Source organism: Salvia splendens, chromosome 9 (assembly GCF_004379255.2).
Source record: "Salvia splendens isolate huo1 chromosome 9, SspV2, whole genome shotgun sequence".
NCBI classification, from domain to species: domain Eukaryota; kingdom Viridiplantae; phylum Streptophyta; class Magnoliopsida; order Lamiales; family Lamiaceae; genus Salvia; species Salvia splendens.
In genome coordinates, this window is record NC_056040.1 from 8,880,565 (window position 1) to 8,905,545 (window position 24,981).

The 24,981-nt window shown below is 37.4% G+C and overlaps 2 protein-coding genes across 4 annotated transcripts; one reads left to right on the plus strand and one right to left on the minus strand.

The window, feature by feature from the left end:
* Positions 1–1,579: 1,579 nt before the first annotated feature.
* Positions 1,580–6,115, plus strand: LOC121746441 (phosphatidylinositol 4-phosphate 5-kinase 6-like). Its single transcript, XM_042140272.1, has 9 exons — positions 1,580–1,747; positions 3,012–3,970; positions 4,069–4,236; positions 4,384–4,549; positions 4,793–4,909; positions 5,000–5,193; positions 5,272–5,411; positions 5,491–5,539; positions 5,615–6,115. The coding sequence occupies exons 2-9, from the start codon at positions 3,093–3,095 to the stop codon at positions 5,907–5,909; spliced, it is 2,007 nt and encodes a 668-aa protein (XP_041996206.1). The 5' UTR covers positions 1,580–1,747; positions 3,012–3,092; the 3' UTR covers positions 5,910–6,115.
* Positions 6,116–12,091: 5,976 nt separating this feature from the next.
* On the minus strand, positions 12,092–15,272 carry LOC121747109 (transcription factor PIF7-like). 3 transcript variants are annotated; one of them, XM_042141098.1, is made up of 6 exons: positions 15,183–15,272; positions 14,436–14,817; positions 13,697–13,789; positions 13,297–13,362; positions 12,836–13,222; positions 12,092–12,473 (listed from the first exon to the last, which is right to left on the minus strand). In XM_042141098.1, exons 2-6 carry the CDS (start codon positions 14,802–14,804, stop codon positions 12,357–12,359), a joined length of 1,032 nt encoding a protein of 343 aa, XP_041997032.1. In that variant the 5' UTR covers positions 14,805–14,817; positions 15,183–15,272; the 3' UTR covers positions 12,092–12,356. The 3 variants fall into 3 exon arrangements, with proteins under 3 accessions (XP_041997032.1, XP_041997031.1, XP_041997030.1); XM_042141097.1 differs by having other exon boundaries at positions 12,092–12,470; positions 14,954–15,266; XM_042141096.1 differs by having other exon boundaries at positions 14,954–15,266.
* Positions 15,273–24,981: the final 9,709 nt, after the last annotated feature.

Here is a 24,981-nt window from a genome sequence, read left to right on the forward strand (position 1 = left end):
GCAGTAGCAGGAAAATGGTGTGTTGCCACAATCATGTGGTTGAATGATGTATCAAAGCTTACAATCTTATCGAGATGGGCACAGTACAAGATTTTCAAAAAATTATTCAGCTCTTATAAAATTGTCCAATTATCAGTGTTTTGTAGTATTACAAATTTTTATGCAAAATCTGAGCGTCAAAACCTGAAATTACAGAAAAATTGTCTTCCAAAAGTCAGGAACTCGTATTGCAATCAATTTTTTACATGAAACTCTTTGCTAAAATGAAAAGTGAGATTAGGTATACTAAACTATGACATATATTATACCTCAACACTAATAATAATTAAAAGCACTCGAAATTAATAGGTGCGAATTCAATATCCAAGTATCTATATTTCATGTCATTTATGAGAGTTAAAAAACTTTGTCAGTAAGAGCTAGAAGGCTTTAAAATGCAGTGTTATTTTTACCGTTCTTCATTTATTATTCCTTTAAATTGACGTAAATTTTGGTTAGGAATTTTAGTAATACTACTAAGTTTAAGATCTCAAATTGATTTCATCTCTAGTTTCTTATTTAATTTAGTTTATAGTTTATGAAGTACGGATTCAATTATAATAAAAACGTGTAAAAAATAAAGGAGAGTCTTTGTGTCTTTGAAATGTTGATATTTGGATCTGAACAAACGTTACCATAGGCCATAGCAGTAATAATATTTGAATCTTGATCCATGAGATCGTCATGTAACACAAATTTCTATACTGAAATAATGAATGAGTAAAATTTTAGTAATGGTCTTTCTTATAGCAAGCTGGGTAATGTGCAATATGAATCGAAGGACATTTATTGGAGGAGAAAATGTGGGTATCCAAAGATATAAACATTGCACTTTTAGATGTCTCTTAATATTAGACCAAACCATATATACTTCATATGAAAATGCATGTGAACTTATATCATCACATCACATCACATCACATCACATGTTTCTGGTATACTATCTAGTTGTAATTGTAAATCACACGAGTAAGAATTTTATTTAACCAAGTTTTGTTTAAGTTCACTGTTTAATTTAATAGGAGTATATATATTAGAGTAAAGGTCAATTTTGGTTCTAAACATATGACCAAAATACGACTTTGGTCCAAAACATTCATTTTTTAAAAAAACAAGCCCATAACAAACGAAAATGTCGACGAAGTGCAGTTAGCGTTGACCATTAGTTTTTTTACGGAACCGTAAAAAAAAGGACCACTCAGATAAGGATATCATTTGTTATAGGCCTATTTTCAAAAAATGAATATTTTGAACCAAATTTATATTTTAGTCATATGTATAAGTCCAAAATTGACGTTTACTCTATTCACATATTATTATATGTGAATTATACAGATGGAAGTTGTTGAAGTTATAGTTTGTGTGGTCCTGTATAAATTGGTAGCTAGTGTAAATAGTCACACACGTTAACACGCAGAAATGTAATAGTGTGTGTGTGTGAAATGAATGAAACAAAGCAATGAATAAGTAATTTAATGATATTGTAGTATTTTAATAAGTCGAAAACATCATGCAGGCACGAACAGAATATGTGGTCTCCTCACAACAACATGTCGGCACGCACATAAACACCCACACGTACAATACCAATACCTATACCAACTTCATCTTCCCCATCTCCAAATCTATAATCTCAACCCTCTCTCTCTCTCTCTCTCTGACTCTTCAGGCTAAGATGATCGGTTTGTGGCGGCGGAGGCAGTGATCGGTGAGCAATATTTTATGTTGAAGAAACTTTATTTAAGGATTTTGTTAATACATGTGTGTTTTAATTTCATTATATTTCGTTCATGAATATCTTCAAATTTTACCTTTGCTCGAATTATAATGGTGTTTACATTAGAGTTGCAGAATGGTAAAGCATATAGTATAATTGATGATTATAAGTGATTTTTCAAAATTAATTTGATATATGTATGTATATATGATTTATAGTCTTCTGCTAGGGTATTGAACTATTGATGTGCAGTTTACATAACCTATATATAATTGCACTTTATATTATGTCTTCTAGATCTAAGTATATTTTGATGTTGATAGAATATACTGAGGGATAAGTACAACCTTATTTCACAGTGTTTGTGGAAAAGAAAATATTACCTTCGATTAAAATTGGATAAAATATATAACTACTTTTCTGTGAAATGGGAAACTTGCAAATGTAAACATCTAAATTTTGATTGATGAATTAACTCTTTTTAGCTTCTTTTACTTTTGAGTGGTTGTAAATTGCGAAGCTCGAGTGATATTTAAAATTTTATAAGTGAAGAAGCATTGGATTATTAAATACGTATATAAAAATTGAAAATAAAAAACTCCAGGATATATGCAATTTTCTTTACTATGATTTTTAGTGAGAGCGCCTGAAAATTTTTTATTTGAATTCAATAAAAACTATAAAGAAATTGAAGAGAGACATATATTGCAATTAAAAATGATTCGGTTCCTCACAAAAATAACATCTAATTAATGTTTTTGTTTGAACAATAATTGTTTTGAAAAATAATTTGTTAATTTTAATTTTTTTTACTTAGCTGAATTGGCAAGAATGTGAGCAAAACTAGAACTACAAACCTAAATTAAGTTCAATAATTGACAAAATGACAATAAAAGTAGAATCATTAGATCGTAAATAAAATTATGGGATCAAATTTGTGTTTTCCCTGAAGAATAAATAAATACTCCACTACTATTCGGCAAAAACACAAGTGTATCGTTGGTTTGTTAGTGCTTTTAATATTTTTGTAGTCATTAAATCCAGAGTAAATTATTTTATGACACCCACTATTATGAATCATTAATAGAGTTTTCCACAAAGTCTAAACATAATCCTAATATTTTCTTCAATTTAACAGTGTTTTCTATCTTATATTTCAGGAATACTTTGCAATCTTTTCATTAATTTTCACAACAAACTAAAAGCTACCTATTTTTTCAAAAATACCAACCTGTTTTCTGTATTTATGCTACAGGAGAATATGGATATTGGTTAAGAAAAGCAAAATTGAAGAAAAGGTCCCTTTAAAGTTATTAAAAAAAAGAAAGTGACAACAATGTCTGTGGCTCATGTGGATGATGAAGAAGAAGAAAACATTCACAAACCAAGCAAACTCCACCATGTTGAGAAGGCACTCCCCAATGGTGACATCTACCTAGGCCAGTGGGCGGAAAACTGCCCGAACGGGCAGGGCAAGTTCCTATGGGCAGATGGCTGCATGTATGTAGGCAGCTGGTGCAGAGGCAGGACCATGGGAAGGGGCAAGTTCAGCTGGCCCTCGGGCGCCACTTACGAGGGCCAGTTCAAGAACGGCTACATGGATGGAGAGGGCACGTACACGGGCTCATCCAACGACACCTACAGAGGCATGTGGCAGTCCAACACAAGGCATGGTGGTGGGATGCAGAGTTTCACCAATGGGGATTGCTACAAAGGGCAGTGGTGCCACGGGAAGATGGAGGGGAAGGGGAGATATACGTGGAAGAATGGGAACGAGTATGTGGGGTATTGGAGGGAGGGGAAGATGAATGGTGTGGGAACTCTTGTTTGGGCTAATGGGAGTTTGTATGAGGGGAGCTGGCAGGATGGGCTGCCTAAGGGCAACGGGACGTTTCGTTGGGTTGATGGGAGCTTCTATGTGGGAGTTTGGAGCGAGGATGCGAAGGAGCAAAGTGGGACTTACTACACATCTAGTGCTAATAGAGGGAGCATTGGTTGGGACCCTTTGAATGTGTATTTGGTGTATTTGAGAGACTGTAGTGTTGTATCTGTGGAGAAGATTCTTGTTTTTCCTTCGGAGAAGATGGTGAGCTGGCAATGTGAAGGGAAGCCGTTGCAGAATCTGATCATAAGGCCTGCAATGAGGCAAGGAAACACTATATCAAAAGGGCATAAAAATTATGAACTCATGTTAAACTTGCAGCTTGGGATAAGGTATCTATCTATCTCTCATCTTTGATGCTTTCTTTCTCCTTGAAAGATAGATACCCTGCATTTCTTGTTTGTTTGGCTCATTTTTTCATCATATTCAGACATTCTGTAGGAAAACCTGCACCGGCTACGTCTCTTGACTTAAAAGCAACAGCGTTTGATTCGAGAAACAAAGTGTGGACCAAGTTCCCACCAGAAGGAACCAAGCACACCCCACCTCACCAATCATGTGAATTCAAATGGAAGGATTACTGCCCCTTGGTTTTCAGGTATTTTCTCGTTTGTTCTACATCGGCTTGGTAAAGATCTTGCTGTCAATATATAAGGCCTTTTAACGGGATGATGGGCCTAATTCTAATATGAACATTGCGTTTGGACTTTGGTGACATAGTTCTTGATTTCTACATTTTTTGCAGGACTCTTAGGAAACTATTTAAGGTTGATCCAGCAAACTACATGATGTCAATATGCGGGAGCGATGCCCTCCGCGAGCTCTCGTCTCCGGGGAAAAGTGGGAGCTTCTTCTACTTGACCAACAACGACAAGTACATGATAAAAACTGTTAAAAAGTCAGAAGTAAAAGTGAGTTCCATACTATTTACTGGTGAGTTTATGCATGTAGATATGATTGCTCCATTCTACTACTCATCATCTAGGACAAATCCCAATTACTAAAACTTTAATCAGTGCATAAATATTTCATCAAAACTATGCTGTTTGTTCCATCATCTCATGTGTGTGAATGATTTTGACAATGTGATTTAATTGTTAAGTGGTTCCAAGATTTTTGCAGTTTGTACTAACTAGTTCTGTTTTGCATTGCAGATGCTTAAGAGAATGCTTCCGGCTTACTATAACCACGTTCGTTTCCATGAAAACACGTTATTGACCAGATTTTATGGCCTTCACTGTGTGAAGATGACTGGGCCTGCACAAAAGAAGGTTCATATGATATCAGATACATATACATTCTCTTCTTTTTTTTGCTATACAAAGGCTTATAAATACAATATTATGCAATGTGACAAGCAGGTAAGGTTTGTGATCATGGGAAACTTGTTCTGCACTGAATACTCAATCCATAGACGCTTCGACCTGAAAGGCTCCTCCCACGGCCGCCTAGCTGTCAAACATGAATCCGAGATAGACTCAACAACCACCCTCAAGGATCTTGACCTGAACCTCATCTTTCGACTGCAGAAATCTTGGTTCCAGGAGTTTTGCAGGTAATCAATCTATCTCGTTCCATCCAGTTCTCGCAAGTAGTATCATCCAAATCTTGAAGTGTGAACTGTCGTATGCAGGCAATTGAACCGCGACTGTGACTTTCTTGAACACGAGAAAATCATGGATTACAGTCTTTTGGTTGGCATTCATTTCAGAGAGATATCACCATCTGGACAGCCACTCAGTACTACCGAGACAAAACATCAAACTCCCATTGGTGCATTTTAGATAACTTAAATCCCCTTTCATGTTTTTTTCTTACAATGAATAGGAAAGCTTACGCGAAAATCATGCAGGAAATGGACAGAAAAGCAGTGAAGGAGAAGCCCCCTTTGATGCTAACTGGTAACCATTGGTTTATCAAGTTAAACTTCAAATTCCAATCATGAGATGCTAATAGAATACAGTGATGTTTTGAAGGTGGTCATCTATCAGATTAGGTTCCAACATGCATGCGCGAGCTGAGCTGACAACGAGGAGAAACAGTGGTGAGTGCCAGCTGGTGGGAGAGGCAACAGGGGAGTGCTACGATGTGATCCTAGTGTTTGGTATAATTGACATACTGCAAGACTACGATATCAGCAAGAAGCTTGAGCATGCGTACAAGTCCTTCCAGCATGATCCAACATCAATATCGGCTATTGATCCTAGGCACTACTCCAAGCGCTTCTGTGACTTCATATTCAAGATTTTCACAGAAGATCAACACGGATGATGTTTGTCTCGTTTTGAGGCTCTGCATATGAGTGTAGATAAAGGTTGTTTGAGGGAGTAGATGTTATGTAGAAATGAGAGAAACATCAGATGCATTCAAAACAAGAAGAGAACATCTTTTGTATATTATGTTGCACTTTATAATTATTTGTTGGGATAACAACTAATTTACACTTCTATCTGTTGTATATAAACCATGCTTCATTAGTTTGGAGTTTTTGTCAGGCCTATCACATCTTACAAAATGGGAACATTTCTAAACGAATGCCAAACACTCTCGAGGATACAACAACAACGGCCTTTTATGAGTACAAAGATCTAAGGATGTGTTTAACTTCAAAAAATTAATGATTCAAAATTTTATCTTATCATTTGTGAGCACTACTTTTGAATTGAAAAGAAACAGGAAATTTCCTAGATTAGCAGATGACTGGTGGGCTCATTTATTTGTGAGCACCACTTTGAAATTGAAAAGAATTTGGCTGATTTGTTTATTAGCAAATGATTGGTGGGCTCAACTTTGAGATGAAGGATCTTGGTCACTTGAAGTACTTCTTAGGAATAGAAGTGCTTAGATCAAAACAGGCGATCTTTATCAACCAGAGGAAATACGTGCTTGATATTCTAGCAGAAACAGGAATGATAGACTGCAAGCCAGAAGACACTCCAATGGTCCAAAATCATGGACTACAAATTCGGGAAGTAACCAAATTTGCTGACCGAGGGAGGTACCAACGATTGGTCGGGAAACTCATTTATTTATCTCACACCAGGCCAGATCTTGCTTATGTCGTTGGAATCGCGAGTCAATTTATGCATGCACCCCAAGAAGAACACTGGGAGGCAGTATTGAGAATAGTGCGGTACTTGAAAGGTACACCGAGACATGGAGTATTGTTCAAGAAACACGGGCATTTAGAAATACATGGTTACACGGATGCAGATTGGGCAGGGAATCCAAATGACAGGAAGTCAACCGCAGGGTATTTTACCTTTGTAGGAGGTAGCTTGGTGACATGGAGGAGTAAGAAGCAAAAGGTGGTGGCCTTATCGAGTGCCGAGGCAGAATTTCGAGGGATTAAGAGCGGATTGACTGAAGTACTGTGGCTTAGAAGACTCATGACCGAACTTGACCTCAAGTCCACCCAACCATGTCGACTGTTATGTGATAACAAGGCTGCCATTAGCATATCGGAGAATCCAGTGCAACATGACCGAACCAAGCACGTGGAGGTAGATCAACACTTCATAAAGGATACGATTGATGCAAAGGTGGTGGAGCTACCATATATCAAGTCAGAAGATCAACTGGCAGACATCTTAACAAAAGCAGTGAGTTCGCACTCCTTTCGAAGTGTATTGGACAAGTTAAGTATTGGTGATCCCATTACTTAACTTGAGGAGGAGTGTTGGAAAGAAAGATCTCGAAGAATCAATAAGCTAATTTCCTCCAATCACAATAAAGGAAGATTAGTAATTTATTTAATTAATTTTTAACTTGTATAGAAGATTAGATGTAGGGGAATAATCTTACCTTAAATTGTACTCTTGAGCCTATAAAGAGGCGTGTAAGTATGTATCGTTTCAGTGTGAATGAGAGAAATAATATTCCCCAAGACCTGTTTAATCAACTAGTATGCAAACTAATTTCTTAATGAAGTTCTACTCTTTGAAATGTTGTTGCCAGATCACCAACTTGTTAATGCTATAAATTCCATTTTTGTATTGCTGGAGAGTTTTAGCTGATAATCCACAAAGAATGGCAACATGTCGACTGAAATGGTGCGTTTATATTTCAATTTTATTAAAGATTGTTGGCAGCAGATATGCAATATATGACCTGCATATAGTTATATGGTTAATGTAGGCCAATGATATGTAGTGGTTGTGGCTTTACTCTCAGATTTCCTCTCTGTGGCTCAAACTTCTGATTCATTTGGGGAACAGATCTAATGGTGTGGGCCTGTTTATTGCTGTTTCTTATTCTTTTGCACGACCATCATTTAATTCTAATCACATCTATAGCAATGAATCTTGTATGTGTATGATGAAAAATAGAAATGAATTCAGAAGATGATGAATTATTTAATTGTGTAGTATAAATGATTTGATTGACCAAAGTCTGAGATAGTAAATGCCTAAAACTTCCAACCCAATGCACATTGGTGGAATTTTGATATTTTAGCTGATTATATTTGAATATTTGAAATGATATGTATAAATACTCAACGTTTAAAGGGGAGATACGAGGAATGAAAGTGTCATTTCACTCCACAAAACGAGAAAATGGACAATTTTCTAACACCCAAAGTTAAAAGTTAGGGATTTAAAGTGCAATTTATCCTAAATGTAATGGTTTGAATCTGTTGGTTGAATCAAATCTTTTAAAATAAGATTTATTGGTCCATGAGTTATGTGTTGGACCACGACTTCAAGTGCAGAAATTGGATTCTTGAAAGTGTCACATTCTAGTTATGTATTTGAAATGAATACTTAGTAAGAGTCTATATATACATATATATCAAGAAAATAAAGAAGAAAACAGCTATATGCATTTCTGGCAAAGAAAATGACAGCACTCTCAATCATATCATTATGAAATCACCGACCATGATTTTCGACTAATATATGAGATAATTGTAATAAGTTGTAATTAACCTCAAATTTGCCAGAATTCAAGAAGAAATTTTGATTTGGTAAATTCTTATAAATATTTTTTTAACTATAGTACTCCCTCCGTTTCCATTTTCGTCTATTCCAACAAAATATGGGTATTTCCATTTATAGAAAGTTACCCTAATTTATTACACATATACATCAAGTTATTTACAACTTATACACGTGGGTCTCACTATCCAGTAACACTATTTTAACTATCATTCTCATCATCTCTCTTATTTTAACAATTTTGTCTTAATTATTGTGCCATATTTTTATATATAAGAGAAATAATTAATGCAATATAGCATTTCTCATAAATGTTGACAGAATCATAGTTTTTGGTTGGAAATATAAATAATTATTCTCAGAATTAAAACAAATAATGAATTTATTATATGGCGCCTTGGAAATATAATGTATAAACCCAAACCATTTTTTTAAAAAACAAAATTACCTTTCATTTCTCTACTTCATCACACATAATAGCATACTTACAAAATAAATTCAAACTTATTCGTCACCAAGAATCTTGAATATATGTTTCGCCGTATATTTTATTATTATATCATTATTAATCGTGCTATGTTGGTGTAAGAAAGAATTGCAATTTTGAAACATGAGTATGTAATGTGAAAATAGAAATATAGTGTATGGTGGGTGATTAAATATTAATTAATTTATAGTAATAACTAATATCAATTTTATATGTTAAAAATATTAATATAAAGACATAACTTTATCAAAATTCTTGTGTTGATAAACTTATGTCTTTGTGTTGATATTTAAATTTACGTGTTGTATTGATATAATTATGCTTTTGTGTTGATAATTTTAATAGACAGAATTGAAAGTTATTAGTTATTACTGTAAATTAGTTAGCATGATAACTCAACCCTGGTATGTATATGATTAGATATAGATATAGCTAGAAAGGGTGGCCTCAACGAATATAGTTAATTAAAGCCAAAGGTGTAAGAATTCCATACAGTGGTCCTCGAAAGATGAAAAATGTGACCATATAGTCATAAAATTGGCTAGTTGTATAGGACCATATATGTATTCACACAATTAATTTGAAAGAAGATGCCTTATCTTCTTCACCATATGAAAGCGACTATGGGCATCCACAATGGGGCGTCCTATAGGGTGCGCCACATCAGCAGTTTTATCCTCCTACCCCCCACTTGCAGTGCGCCATATGCATTTTATTTTATTTGAATATTTAAATAACAAAAAATTGGGAAAAAACTTCATTTCATATATAAAAATTAATACATTACAATACGAATTAAAAAAATACGCAAACTCAACGACGGCGGTTACGGGCCCACACTTCTTCAATCATGTTGTTCATGAGTTGTGCATGGTCTTGTTGGTTGCGCATTGAGGCCTGTCTAGCTAGAACCTCATCGAAGCCCGATGGCAATCCTCTAGTGGGGGGCTCGGTCGCCGTGCTGGACGAGCTAGATGCACCGCCATCATCGTTCCACTCGGTGATGCTCTCACCTTCATGCTCGACTATCATGCTGTGCATGATAATGCACGCATACATGACGTCGGCGATGATTTCCTTGAACCAAAGACGAGTCGGCCCTCTCACAACGACCCACTGTGATCGGAGCACACCAAATGCCCGCTCGACATCCTTCCGCGCCGACTCCTGCTTTTGCGCAAATAAAACCCTCTTCTCACTCATTGGGCAGCTGATCGTCTTCAGAAAACAGGCCATCGTGGGTATATGTCATCGGCCAAGTAGTACCCCATGTGGTATCGGCGCCTGTTGGCAGTGAACTCGATGGTCGGGCCGTTGCCGTTGCATTCTAAACCGCCGGCGGAAAACAGTCGGTCCCCACCGTGGTTGATCGGCAAAATAGTCTTCAACCAGACGTTGGTGAGCTGTCGCGTGGTCGCGTCGGACAGACGTCCGACGTCGATTAGGCCTGCGGATCTGCTCCGCCGCCGCCTCCTCGCGCTGCAGTTCGAGTAAGCATTCCGCCATGGCCTCTTCAACGGCTGCATCTAAGGCTGCCGAGGTCTCCGAGTGCGAACTACCCAGCTCCGAGAAGCTAGAACTAGTGGTGTCATCGTCGTGGTTCATTTTGGTATGTGAGATACGTAGAAATGTGAGAGATGAGCGAAACGAGAGAGGCGAGATGTCCGTATGAACAAGTGAATGAGAAACGAGGTTTAAATAGAAAAAAAAATAAAAAACGTGTGGCATCGTCCGTCGATCCCGCAATGGGGCGCCCGATGGCGCGGACGATGGCCTATCGTCTGCCGAGCCCACAATGGCGCGGACGATAGGCCATCGTCCGCGCTTCAACCGTGGATGATGCATCAGGCGTGGGCATAGGGCGCGGACGATGGTAGGCACCCACAATGGGGCGGACGATGGCTCCCATGGACGATGACACGCTTCGGGCGTGACATCGGGCGTCCCATTGTGGATGCCCTAACTAATTAATGCACAATAAATATAATACTCTTATTTATCTTTATTTTTCATGCATCACTTAATTAACCCAATTACGTATTATATATAATACTCCCTCCGTCCGCCATTAGGAGTCTCATTTCTTGGCGGCACGGGTTTTAAGAAATGTTAAGAAAAGTGAGTGGAAAAAAGTTAGTGGAATAGAGGTCTCACTTGTATATATTAATTTTAAATGAAATGTAAGTGGAATGAGTTAGTGGAAGGTGAGACTATTTTACCATCTATGGTAAAAGTGAACCGGGACTCCTATTCGCGGACGGACTAAAATGGCAAAACGGGACTCATATTCACGGATGAAGGGAGTATGTACTACTACCTCCGTCCCTCAAATATTGGAATGAGTTAGTGAAATATGAAGTCCACTACCAAAAATGGTAAAAAGTGAAATGAGACAAACTTTGAGGGACGGACGGAAATGGAAAAATTGGACAAACTTTAAGGGATAGAGGTAGTATTACATTTTACCTTTCACTATACACCACTTTGTTTCTCAATCATAATTTGTAGTATAACTAATTAGCCCTTTTTAATGATGAAATTTTGTTTTGTTCGAGCAAGATTAGTCATCGAACTAAACTAAACCAATGAAACCATTTTTAATGATGCAACTCCAGCCTTTGCCCCAATTTTCTAAATATGTGCAGATGCATAAGTAAAAATCACAATTATATCGATACAAACATAAAATTACTATATACACATTTATGTTTTTCTACATTTGCAATACATAACCTCTTGAGCACAACTGTACACTGACAATGTACTGACAAACAGAAAAAAAACACTCTGTCATCGTTTGCCTGCAATTGATAATAAGGACTAATGATAAATCTTGTGACAAAGCAAACCACTACATTATGTACTACATGTGTTACAGTGTTACAAAAAGTTAGTGCCTCAATTAAAGAGTAAAGCAAATAAAATTTGGAGTCTAGTTAGTCAGAAATAAAAGAGGCCAAAAGCAAGAGGGGCTAGCAAAATTGATCCACTCATCCAAAAGATTGATACACAGATGCATGTAACTAAGCTTGATGAAAATAACGATACATTCAATGAAATAAATGCTACCAAATTAATTAATTCAAACACAAGCTAGTCATCATACATATACATATTTGCATATATATAGTACTGTTTGTACTAAAAAAATCTAGTCAATCTACACTTGCATGTGCAGACATTTATTTTTCTTCAACAATATAATAAAAACAGAACATGATTTTTTGAGCCGGTGGACCCTACACAATCAAATAAGTATATAGGTAGAAAAAAATATTTGAGAAATTTGAAATTTCATCCACCTTGAGCATCGTTCGGGTGAGACAAGCTAGCTGGAGGTTTCTTTGATGGCTGCTGACTGCTTTGTTGTTGTCTGTACATTTTGTTCAGGATTTCCATGTTTATAAACTGCTGCAACACATTAACACAAAATTTTATTATATGAAAATGGGTGGTTGGAATTATTGATCATATATTAGTTGGAGAAATTCAACAGTGTTAAATGCTTTAGGCCACATGAGTCAATGAAATACTGAAGGAAAAATTAATTTATGTACACATGGTTCTACACTACTCTTATCATTGAATTCATATGGCTATATGCCCATCTCATTCAGCAAGTACATGTCACATTAAGTTAAAAATGAATTGATAACAAAATTTAATTAGGGTTTCATCAATTCTCAATTAGAACTTATTAATTTTTGTTGTGATTTAGTTATCACAATTAAAATTTACTACCATTACGATATATGGAGATCATAGATACTTACTTGAGCAAGAAATGTGTTGTATGCTTCGTTGAAATTAGGCATGGGATTGGGGGCACTAGACGCGGCTGCATCAACGTTGGCTTTCAACGGTGTTGGAGGAGGAACCATGGAAGGCATGGCGAACGGCGGTGGGGATACAAATTGAGTGGGTGTGGATGCGTTCATGAGGGGAGGGAATGAATGAGGCATGTTTCGAGTCAAATTATTGACATCAAACATGTTCATTCCCATTCCCATGCGTGCTAGCAACGACATCTGAAGTTGTTGATGCATGCCTAAAGGCATCATCATTTGGGGCATGTTTCTTGCATTGCTCATCATGTGAACTTGTGCTTGAAGTTGCTTCAAGTATTCGATCACCTCATCCAGCATCGAAGCTTTATCCGTCTATATATAAATCAACATTATCAAGATTCACATTTCTTGAAATATATAAAATTAATTTGGCAATAAAAATGCACCTTGCTCGCATTGGGCACCAACTTTTGGAGAGCCTTCATCTTCTCGTTGATTCTGTCTCTACGTCTCTGGAACAAGAAATGTTATATAATTAATACTCCTTACTTATAATAAGAAAAAAATGAATAATACAAACATTTAAGTCTATTAATATAATATATAAGCACATCAAGAAAGAAGCAAATGACACTTGAAATTCTTTGATAATTTTAATTAAAAATTCCTGAAAATAACTCATAAAATATGATCTTAGCCAACCACATATATAGGTCACATGAAATTAACGAATGTGTTGGAGAGATTATAATTTATTAATACAAAATGCAACGCAATATATATATATATATATATATATATATATATATATATATATATACTAGTAATATTTAATTTATATATTACCCTTTCGGAGAGATTATGTATGGCTGCAGCTCGGCTTCGCCTCGCCGATGATTGAGAGCGGCAGCTTTCCCCTTTTGTCACGCCTTGATTTTCCTGTTACATTTTCACCGATATTAATTAACCACTACAAATATAATTTCACTCCTTACAAATTAATAATGATGGTTTATTTTTTTCTCTCTAGCTAGATATTTCTAGAGAAGATGTATTAATGTTTGAAAAGAATGTTGAGATCATTGCCAATTATATCTAGTTCATATATATTTTCTTAATCAATAAAGAGGATATTTTCCTGAGTTTGTATTTATTTGCACATATACATTCATGCCAAGTTTGAGTGTTGGTGGGAATTAATTGCTTATGTCTGTATTATTCTGACACTCTTTCCTGTCATCACTATCATATCATTGCTTGGATCAGATCTCCTTGTCAAGATCTTGAAGATTAATTAGGAGTATATTTGTTTAAAAACTAAATTTAAGAACGTTTTATGTATGCATATTATTAGCTCATGTTCATCGAATGTCTTATCAACAACAATCACGCATCCAACTTCATAAAGAGCGAGATTAATTAAAGCAAAAGTTTTGTTATAATTTAGTCTTAAAAAAAGTGAAAATGTGAAAATCCAAAACCCTAATTTATGACCTAAGCCTAAAATTGATGAAATTAATCCATAGATGAATGTGAATGATGGAGCGCGTGCCGACATAGAGATAACAAAAATGAAAGCAATTACCGAGCAATCTTGATAGAGAGAATCATCATCTTGATGAATCCTAGGAGTCTTCAAACTCCTTGGAGATTCGAACGAATTCCACGTCATCATCGTCGTATCCGTCTCCCTGCAGAAGTTAGCGCTGGCGCTGGCGCACGCGCTCTCCTCCACCGGAAAACCCCTGGTTTCGGATCTCACCCTTTTCCCGGTTTGCTGAGCCTGCATGGAGCTCCATTTCCCATCTTGATCCCATGAATATTGGTGGTTTAGTTGTTGTGTGGTTGTAGCTTGGTTGACTATGGATTCTAGGGTATGGTCGCCCCATGATTTTGTTGGATTTAATTCAAGCTCGTGTAGCCCGAGTTGCCCATTTTCCCATGTTAGTTCCATCACATCTCTGTCTCTGTTACACACCGTGATCGATTAACAAGACATTTGAGTGGATGGTTGCATTCAGATTTTGATTAATTAATAATAGTCGATAACTGAAAAACTTTATTGAAATGTAGTACTAGTACTAAAAAGAGAGGAAAAAGAACCTGGAAATGGAACTCATGATGATAAATCATACGGATTCTTATCAAGAATCAGATATAGGTATATATATATATATATATATATATATATATATATATATATATATATATATATTGCAATTGGTAGAGAGAGAGAGAAGAGGGGAAGGAATATTGGGAATTAGGATAAGAGAGCATATAAGATTTAGCTAGAATGCACGTGAGAGGATCTGTTCCTCTCTTCTCCATCTACCTCTAAATTTTTGATTTTCTCCATTTGCCTGCTTTCGATTCTAACTCTACCTTTGCTCTCTCTCTCTTTCTCTCTCCAAATGAATTGGAGCGTTGAAAATTTATCTATTTCACACACACAATAAAATATGTATTTATTTGTAAACTTGATGATTGGTCCCCTGTAGATATGTCAACTTCAAAATGATAGAGATTTCAAAGAAACAGGACATGTGGTGGCAAGGTAAGTTCAACAGGATAAGTTTTTGGAACTGTCAGTCACCACCTCTAGCTCACTACATCTTTAATTTATGTTGTTTTGAAGTTTTATACTGTATATGGCACAGCCACATCTCATCTTGCTAGATTAATGAGCTGCTTTACATTTTTTGTAATACTAAATACTATTTTAAGTTAAAATCATTTTGAGTTCATAGATTGTAATATTTGACTGATTCAGCATTTGTTTAACAAATTCAGTCTTGGATTTAAATATTATAAAGGGTCAAAATTTCTATTTTTGAATTCATACATTTTCCCACCACATCCATACATCACGTTTCATAATTCTTATTTGAGTGATTTATCGTGTGTTTTTTTCTCACTTATTTCATTTTTTATTTTATTTATACGTATAATTTTTTATTTTAATTATGTATTATTCAAACTTTAATAAATTATTGAGTCGCTTGAATAAGTCTAATGATTAGTTAGTGATAAGATTGTGTGTATTTTGGAGACGGTCTAAATATTTTTTTCTGGAAAAAAGGCGGATCCGAACAAAATCGATAAAACAGAAAAAATCTGAGTGATAAAAATCGAAAGAAAAATGAATTCCACTTAGGCTCAAAAAAGTGTAAGTGATGTGATAAAAATATTTAGGTGGTTGCATAAGGCTCCCGTGTAGTAGGTACAGTACTGGCACATTAGGTTTAGACTCTGTCCTAATTAAATAATAATTTCCCCTAATCAATCAAAATTTGTAAATATATATCATATACCTATACATAAACTATATGAACAATCATTCTTTCCAGGATGTGGACATTGTGTTTATCCCCTAGCTATTGAAGACTACAACTTCTCGTTGGGTTCACAAAACTTCAGTCAATTTATGAAAATGATAGACTATAAATAAATATTTTCATTCTTTTCCCTTGTTTCGTAGAATGGATAATTTTTTTAGGAATATCATGGTGTGATTGGATAATATTTTTCCATGTTTTTTTATGCTAGACAACATACTCCTAACATAAAGAAATAGTGATGAAGTTTTCTTATTTTTCATTATAAATTTACAACGGAAGGTGACCTAACATAAACTCTTTACACACTTATTTATCCCCAAAAATATAGGACATTATTCTACAAGTATTACTACGTTCCATTTGCCTAGAAACTGTTCACTAAATTATGTGGTAGCACAAATATATTTGGGAAACTGATGTTGATTTGTCTTTCAAACGTATTGTAGAAAACACTCTTTACAATTTTTTTAAATATATAAATTGTGGAAGGTGTAATGGGTAACGTATCAATGGCATATGGAAGCATGATGTGTATCTAATTAATTATCATAACATTATAATTTAATGGAGTATATAAAACTACGCCATTAAATTATTTTTAACTGAATCATATTCGTCCTTGAAAAACTGATCTAGTGTGTGTGCGGTGGTTCATGCATCAACTGAGTTGGCATCCTAGCTTGGAACATATAATAAATGAATGGAGTTACATGATTGAAGTGGAGTTATAGAAGAGTGTAATTGCAAAGCCCAACTTATTTTCCACCATATTTGTTATGGAGGAATATAGGGAGTTAATTTAGATTGAAAATTTTAGTAAAATTTGTACTAATTCAAAGTTAATTAATGAAAATCCATGTCATCTTTAAAAAATGATCATAACTTCATATATTTAGAACATGGTATATAACTTTTTTTGGAAAAAAAATACTACTCCCGTGTTATTCTTGATAACTTGGACAACACAATAGAATTGAGTGGTGCACCAAATTAATTCATGAATCTTAACTTGACCTTTTGTGATAGGGCTATACGATTTTTAATTGCCCACATTGTAATGAAATGAAAGTTCAATGATTAACCTTGTGAAAGTGTGTCCATGCAAACTACTGGAGCTCGGCTTCTGAGCTCGGAAATGAAGCTCGGCTTTGAGTCCGGTTGTGATCGAGTGGTGGAGCCTCGGCAGCTCCGAGAAGAGATCAAGAAATAAAGCTCGGCTTTGAGCTAGCCGAGAAAGGCAGTTCGGTTGATAGCCGAGAAAGGCAGTTCGGTTGATAGCCGAGAAATGCAGTTCGGTTGCTAACCAAGAATGGCAGTTCGGTTTTAGCCGAGCAGCGGTTATAACTAACTTTGGGAAATAGAGTTAGTTGGATTTTATTTCTTGATTGCATCTTGTATAAATAGCTCGATAGAGCTCAGTAGTGAGAGAGCAGAATTACACCATATACACACACTCAGAGAGATTAAATCTCAAGATAGCAAGCAGTTGTGAGCGGTAGCGTGTGAGTGTGAGTTCGTTGTAATTGTAAAGAGTTCGTCAATAAGATTCCGGTCATCTTCTCCGTGGACGTAGGTGGATTATCACCGAACCACGTTATATCGTTTGCGTGCTTTATTTCCTCGTTCGTGCGTGTGTGAGATCGGCGGTATCGCGACCCAACAAGTGGCGCCGTCTGTGGGAAACGTTGAAACGTTTTCTTGATTGGTTTTCTGGGCGAGTTGAAGTCCGGGAGCTCTGTTGTCTGAGCCGATCTTGGCGATTGCCCACCGTTTGTTCGAGAAATGTCCACGGCCAGGTTTGAGGTGGAGAAGTTCACCGGCAGAAACGATTTTGGGCTGTGGAGGCTGAAGATGAAGGCCATCTTGATGCAGCAAGGCCTATGGGATGTCTTGAAGGGAAACAGTGATCCTAAAGAGAATCCGGAGGCCGACGAGAAGGAGAAAGGGAGGCTTCAAGACATGCAATACAAGGCCTATAGCACCCTGATCTTAAACTTGACAGATAGGGTGCTTAGAGAGGTTTCCAAGGAGGAGACAGCCGCAGGGGTGTGGACAAAACTTGAGTCATTATATATGACCAAGTCCCTTGCAAATCGATTGCATTTGAAGCAGAAACTTCTTGCCTTCAAGTTCTCGGATGGAAGAAGCATTGCTGAGCAGCTTGAGGAGTTCGGAAAATGTATTGATGATCTTGAAAACATCGATGAGGTAATCAAGGATGAGGACAAAGCCTTGATGTTGCTGAATTCCCTTCCTAAAAGTTTCGAACATTTCAAGGATGCGGTGCTACTTGGAAGAGAGTCCAAGGTTACCTATGAGGAGATTCATTCTGCCCTAAAATTGAAAGAATCACAGAGGATTGATCATCCAACTTCTTCAAGGAAAAATGATCCAGTAGCTGAAAGTTTGTATCTGAAGAAAAGTCAGAACAAGAAAGGCTTCAAGAAAAAGAAACCAAAGAAGGAGAGGGCTGAGGGAGAGAAGGAGACCAGGAGCTGCTATTATTGCAAGAAACCGGGCCATTTAAAGAAATCTTGCAATGCTTGGAGAAGGAAGCAAGGGCAAGAGATGGCTGGCAACCTGGAGACTGCTGATCTAGCTCAAGAGGTGGAGGCCAACGAGGCCTTGAATATACACTCAGGAGCAAAGATTGAAGAGTGCTGGATTATGGACTCGGGCTGCTCCTTCCATATATGCTCTCACAAATCCTGGTTTCAAGAATTGTCAGCATGGAGAGGATCAGTGATGCTGGGGAATGATCAGACGTGTGATGTCAAGGGCATTGGGGAGATCAAGCTCAGAATGAAGGGTGGAAGTGTCAAGACTCTCACAGAGGTCAGGTTTATACCACAGATCAAGAGAAACTTGATCTCTCTTGGATTGTTAGAATCAAAGGGGTACAAGTTTGATTCCAGTAATGGGATTCTCAGAGTAACAAAGGGTTCCAGAATCATTATGGAGGCCCAAAGAAAGAATAGCTTGTACTACTTGCTGGGAGAGACAGTGGTTGATGCAGTGAATGTTGCTCAGTCAGAGAATCTTAATATTTGGCATGCTAGGCTGGGACATGTGGGTGAAAAGGGCATCAGGCAGCTGGCCAAACGTGGTGTGATGAAGTTAGGTACATCAGAGAAACTGAGTAAGTGTGAATCTTGCATTCTTGGAAAGGCGAAGAAGCTGCCATTCACTGGTGGGAAGCACACTTCAACCGCACCCTTTGTGTATGCCCACAGTGACCTTTGGGGGCCATCTCCAACTGAATCCATAGGTGGAGGTAAGTATTTCATCTCCATCATAGATGATTATTCAAAGAAAGTATGGATATATATCCTGAAAGAGAAGTCCCAAGCATTTGAGAAGTTTAGAGAATGGCATGCTAGATATGAGAATGAGAAAGGGTCAGTGCTGAAATATCTTAGGACTGATAATGGCATGGAGTTTCTGTCTACTGAATTTGATAGCTTCTGTAAGGAGAAGGGAATAAGGAGACATAGGACAGTGCCAAGAAACCCCCAACAAAACGGGTTGGCAGAGAGAATGAATAGGACATTGCTAGAGAAAGTGAGATGTATGCTATTTTATTCTGGAATGCCAAAGAAGTTTTGGGCAGAGGCCGTTTCTACTGCAGCTGCTCTCATCAATAAGTGTCCTTCTTCAGCAATCTCTGATGAGACCCCAGATCAGAGATGGTATGGGAGCTTGGGAGATTATTCTGCATTGAAGATTTTTGGATGTGCAGCTTATGCACATATAAGGCAGAATAAATTAGAACCAAGAGCCAAGAAATGTGCAATGTTAGGATACCAAGATGGTGTGAAGGGATACAGATTGTGGAACTTGGATGGAGAAGGTCAGAATGTTATAGTGAGCAGAGATGTAATATTCAATGAAGAAGAAATGCCATTCAAGAAAAATGGAAGAGCCTCTGATGGTGGCAGCAGCTCTAGTATGCAGAACTTTGAGTTTGGTGAAGGATCTGGTGGGACAGATACAGATGAGGATGCTGATATTACAGAAAATCAAGAAGAAGGTGGAGTACTTAATCCTCAACCAGCTCAGGATGCGAGTGATCATGATCCACCAATGGAGCAAGCTGCTGCAAGTCAGGAAATTAGAAGGAATCCGAGGAGGAATGCAGGCTTGCCTAGTAGGTTTTCAGATTATGATATGAGCTTCTTTGCTCTATGTGTAGCAGAAGTACTCATGTTTTCAGAGCCCTCGACCTATGAAGAAGCCATGAGTTGCAAGGAAAGTCAGAAATGGATCAAGGCCATGGAAGAAGAAATTGAGTCCCTATTGAAAAATGGAACTTGGGTTTTGGTGATTGATCCAGGGATACAGAAACTGATCAGTTGCAAATGGTTGTTCAAAAAGAAGGTAGAGGTGGGGGAGGTTGAAAGCATACGTTTTAAGGCAAGGCTGGTTGCTAGGGGGTTCACACAAGTGGAGGGAATTGATTACACAGAGGTGTTCTCTCCAGTGGTGAAACATACTTCCATTCGGATCTTGTTGGCCATGACTGCTCATTTTAACTGGGAGCTGCATCAACTCGATGTGAAGACAGCCTTTTTACATGGAGATCTAGAGGAAACAATCTACATGATGCAGCCTAAAGGCTTTGAGAAACCTGGAGAGGAGAAGAAAGTTTGCTTGCTGAAAAAGAGCCTATATGGCCTCAAGCAAAGTAGTAGGCAGTGGAACAAGAAATTCCATGAGCAGATGGAGCTGATGGATTTTGAGAGATCAAACTTTGATAGCTGTGTGTATATCAAGAGAAAGGGAGATCTGATAGTTGCCTACTTATTGCTGTATGTAGATGACATCCTGTTGGCTGGATCTAGCAAGAATGAGCTGCAGATTGTCAAGAAGGAACTGAAGCAGAAGTTTGAAATGAAAGACCTTGGGGAGGCAAAGCGGATCCTAGGGATGGATATCATCAGAGACAGAGGAAAAAGGGAGCTGAGGTTGGTTCAAGCTGATTACATCAGGAAGGTGATAGAAAAGTATCAAGTGAAGGATGCAAGGTTAGTCTCCACTCCATTGGCAGGCCATTTCAAACTTAGCAAAGAACAAGAGCCAAAGACAGATGAAGCTAGAAGGGAAATGAGTCTGATACCCTATGCGAATATAGTGGGCAGTGTGATGTACTTGATGATTTGTACAAGGCCGGATGTTGCTCATGCTATAAGCGTGGCCAGTAGGTACATGGCTGACCCGGGCAGAGAGCACTGGGCCGCGCTGAAATGGATCTTGAAGTATCTAAAGGGATCTGTAATGATTGGTTTGAAGTTTGGTGGTGGAGCCTGGTCTGAAAAGGATGAAGTTCTTGAGGGATTTTGTGATTCGGATTATGCTGCCAACTTGGACAACAGAAAATCCCAAAGTGGCTACATATTCACGTTATTTGGCACAGCAGTGAGTTGGAAATCAAATCTACAGTCTGTGGTTGCATTGTCTACGACCGAGGCTGAGTATATTGCGCTAACAGAGGCTGCAAAGGAAGGAAAATGGCTGCAAGGGATACTACAAGATCTAGGAATGAAGCTGGGAGCAGTGAAGATTAACTGTGACAGCAACTCGGCTATATGTTTAGCAAAACATCAAATGTTCCATGAGAGGTCGAAGCATATAGATGTGAGGAGACACTTCATCAGAGATGAGATTCAAAGTGGAAAGATCAATGTGGTGAAAGTTCCTACCGAAGAAAATGCATCAGACATGTTGACAAAATCTCTGCCAACTTCGAAATTCAAACATTGTTTGAAGTTGGTTGAGATTGTGGAGTGTTGAAGCTTGTAACAAGGATTGAGAAGGGAATCCAGATATTGATGGAGTTTTGCAAGGACAAGGTGGAGATTTGTGAAAGTGTGTCCATGCAAACTACTGGAGCTCGGCTTCTGAGCTCGGAAATGAAGCTCGGCTTTGAGTCCGGTTGTGATCGAGTGGTGGAGCCTCGGCAGCTCCGAGAAGAGATCAAGAAATAAAGCTCGGCTTTGAGCTAGCCGAGAAAGGCAGTTCGGTTGATAGCCGAGAAAGGCAGTTCGGTTGATAGCCGAGAAATGCAGTTCGGTTGCTAACCAAGAATGGCAGTTCGGTTTTAGCCGAGCAGCGGTTATAACTAACTTTGGGAAATAGAGTTAGTTGGATTTTATTTCTTGATTGCATCTTGTATAAATAGCTCGATAGAGCTCAGTAGTGAGAGAGCAGAATTACACCATATACACACACTCAGAGAGATTAAATCTCAAGATAGCAAGCAGTTGTGAGCGGTAGCGTGTGAGTGTGAGTTCGTTGTAATTGTAAAGAGTTCGTCAATAAGATTCCGGTCATCTTCTCCGTGGACGTAGGTGGATTATCACCGAACCACGTTATATCGTTTGCGTGCTTTATTTCCTCGTTCGTGCGTGTGTGAGATCGGCGGTATCGCGACCCAACAAACCTAATGTCACATCAACTTCTACATAAAATTGTTTGTTTTCATTTAATGGCCTCTTTAAATTCAGTTGGTGTCAGGCACCACATCATATTAATATGTAACAATATCAGCCATGAATTCATGTGTCCTGTAAAATTGATGGACGTGCTCTTCCCAATAAATATCGATCTCCTTCAAAATTTCAATTAGATAAAGAAATTATCATGATAAAATTAGTAGCACTCATTTTCCAAAAAGATTATTAGTTACTTTTACTTCTTAATTCTATATATGATATCTTAATTCTGAAAAAAAATTGGAGTATGAGATAATCTTTATATACTATGATGTGGGGATTTATTATTTGTGGGAGCAAATAATACGGAAACTATCCTCTTCCTCTTGCTAATTAATTAATCGGCCGACACTTGTAAATATATATTTACTGAATAGTACTGTAGGAGAGTTTTACATTTATACAAGAAAGCTGATGAGACAGGGGCTGGATTGTCTTTCCAATTCCTCAACATAACAATGTTTAGAGACTTGTTCCTTGTCTTAGGTTTTTGGCTTTTCAGAGGTTGCAACGGCCGGTATTATTGTGTTTTCAAGTGTTCCCTTTAGCTTATAAACAGACATGAGTTTTCGAAGAGATCAAACACACCATGTTCTTACTTTTTGCACGCGCAACATCTCTCTCTCAAAGTTTATATATGAGCGTGGTGCTTCTACATGCTACGAGTACATCGTTTTATTTTTAGGGACAATATGGCAATCTGAGTGCACCAGTCAAGATGTAATTCTTCTTGTCAAAAGAGGGTTTTCTTGACTCGATTTACAACTAATTTTGTTTATTTCGTTGTGTGTTTGTAATAGCTTAAATGCCACCTAGACTTATTTTTCTTACTCAATATTTTTGTAATACACTTATATGTGTACTTGTTTTTTTGAATAATAGTGGAACATAAGCGAGACAGATGATTCGAACGACCCACATAATTTGTAAAAGAAGTTGTAGATAAAGAAATGCAACATGAGTAATGTGCATATTCCTTTGCAACTTCATTTTTTTTCATTTATTTTTTCTGTTGGTTCTACTTTGTATTGATACTCACTTCATTATTAACTTTTCTCCTAAAAGAAAGTTGCTTCCAGCAAGAGCATTGTAGCAAAGGTCCCTCATATCTTTTTATTGGGATTCAATTCAACAGAAATCGAGTGAATCTTTGCTTGGTTTGATCCATATATCGATAAGGTAAAGATTTGGATGTAGAAAAGTACTTCCACCCCATCCATACAATTACAAAGAGAGAGTGGTCCTCAATCCAAAGTTTATGTGCATATAATTTTGATTAAATTCCATATAACTTGATCTTTATGCATATTTATCATCACATAATTGAAGTGTAATATATTATGTTTCAATGTCCCCTTAAATAATTTGTTCTTCCCTAAATTCCATAGTTTTGCATCACCTCATTTATAAGCTGCAGCTCTCTAGATAATAAAGTTCCTATTGAAGTGTAATATATTATGTTTCAATGTCCCCTTAAATAATTTGTTCTTCCCTAAATTCCATAGTTTTGCATCACCTCATTTATAAGCTGCAGCTCTCTAGATAATAAAGTTCCTTTCAAAATAGGGACACAGAATTTATTAGTAGATGCCAAATCACATTATTTTAAAACCATTTAGGGCATCTCCAGTGGCTTTCGCCCAGCAATAGTACAGCCACAAACTCCTCCTGCCACATCATCGGCACTAAAAATCCTCCTGTCACATCATCAGGACAAGCAAATAGCCCAGCAATACCCTAGTCACATCACCCCTAACTATATAAAACAAATAATTGACAATCACACAAAATACAGAATTAAATTTACGACACAGATACGAAAAAATCCAATTATTTTATTTAAAATTTAAAAAAAGTACATTTAAAAAAATTACATAATTTAAAAAAACTAACGTCGTGCAATCCTCTGCACCCACAACTCTTCAATTAAAGCCTTTTGGAGTCGAATATGAGCATCCGTTTGGCGCATGTCGGCATGTGCTTGGAGGAGGCCGGCTTCATCGTGCGGGACCCCATTTCGTACGTTGGGAGCGGCTATGTCGTGGCTTGGACCGGCTTCATTATCGTCGTTGGCCCAACTAGTTAGTCGTACACCTTCATCTTCGACAATCATGTTGTGCATGATAATACAGACGTACATTATATCAGCAATGCAGTCGATATGCCACAAACGCGTTAGACCCCTAATTGCCGCCCATTGAGACTAGAGCACACCAAATGCGCGCTCCACGTCCTTGCACGCCGACTCCTGGCATTCTGCAAAGTAGGTCTTCCTCTCATCCGATGCGCATCTGATCGTCTT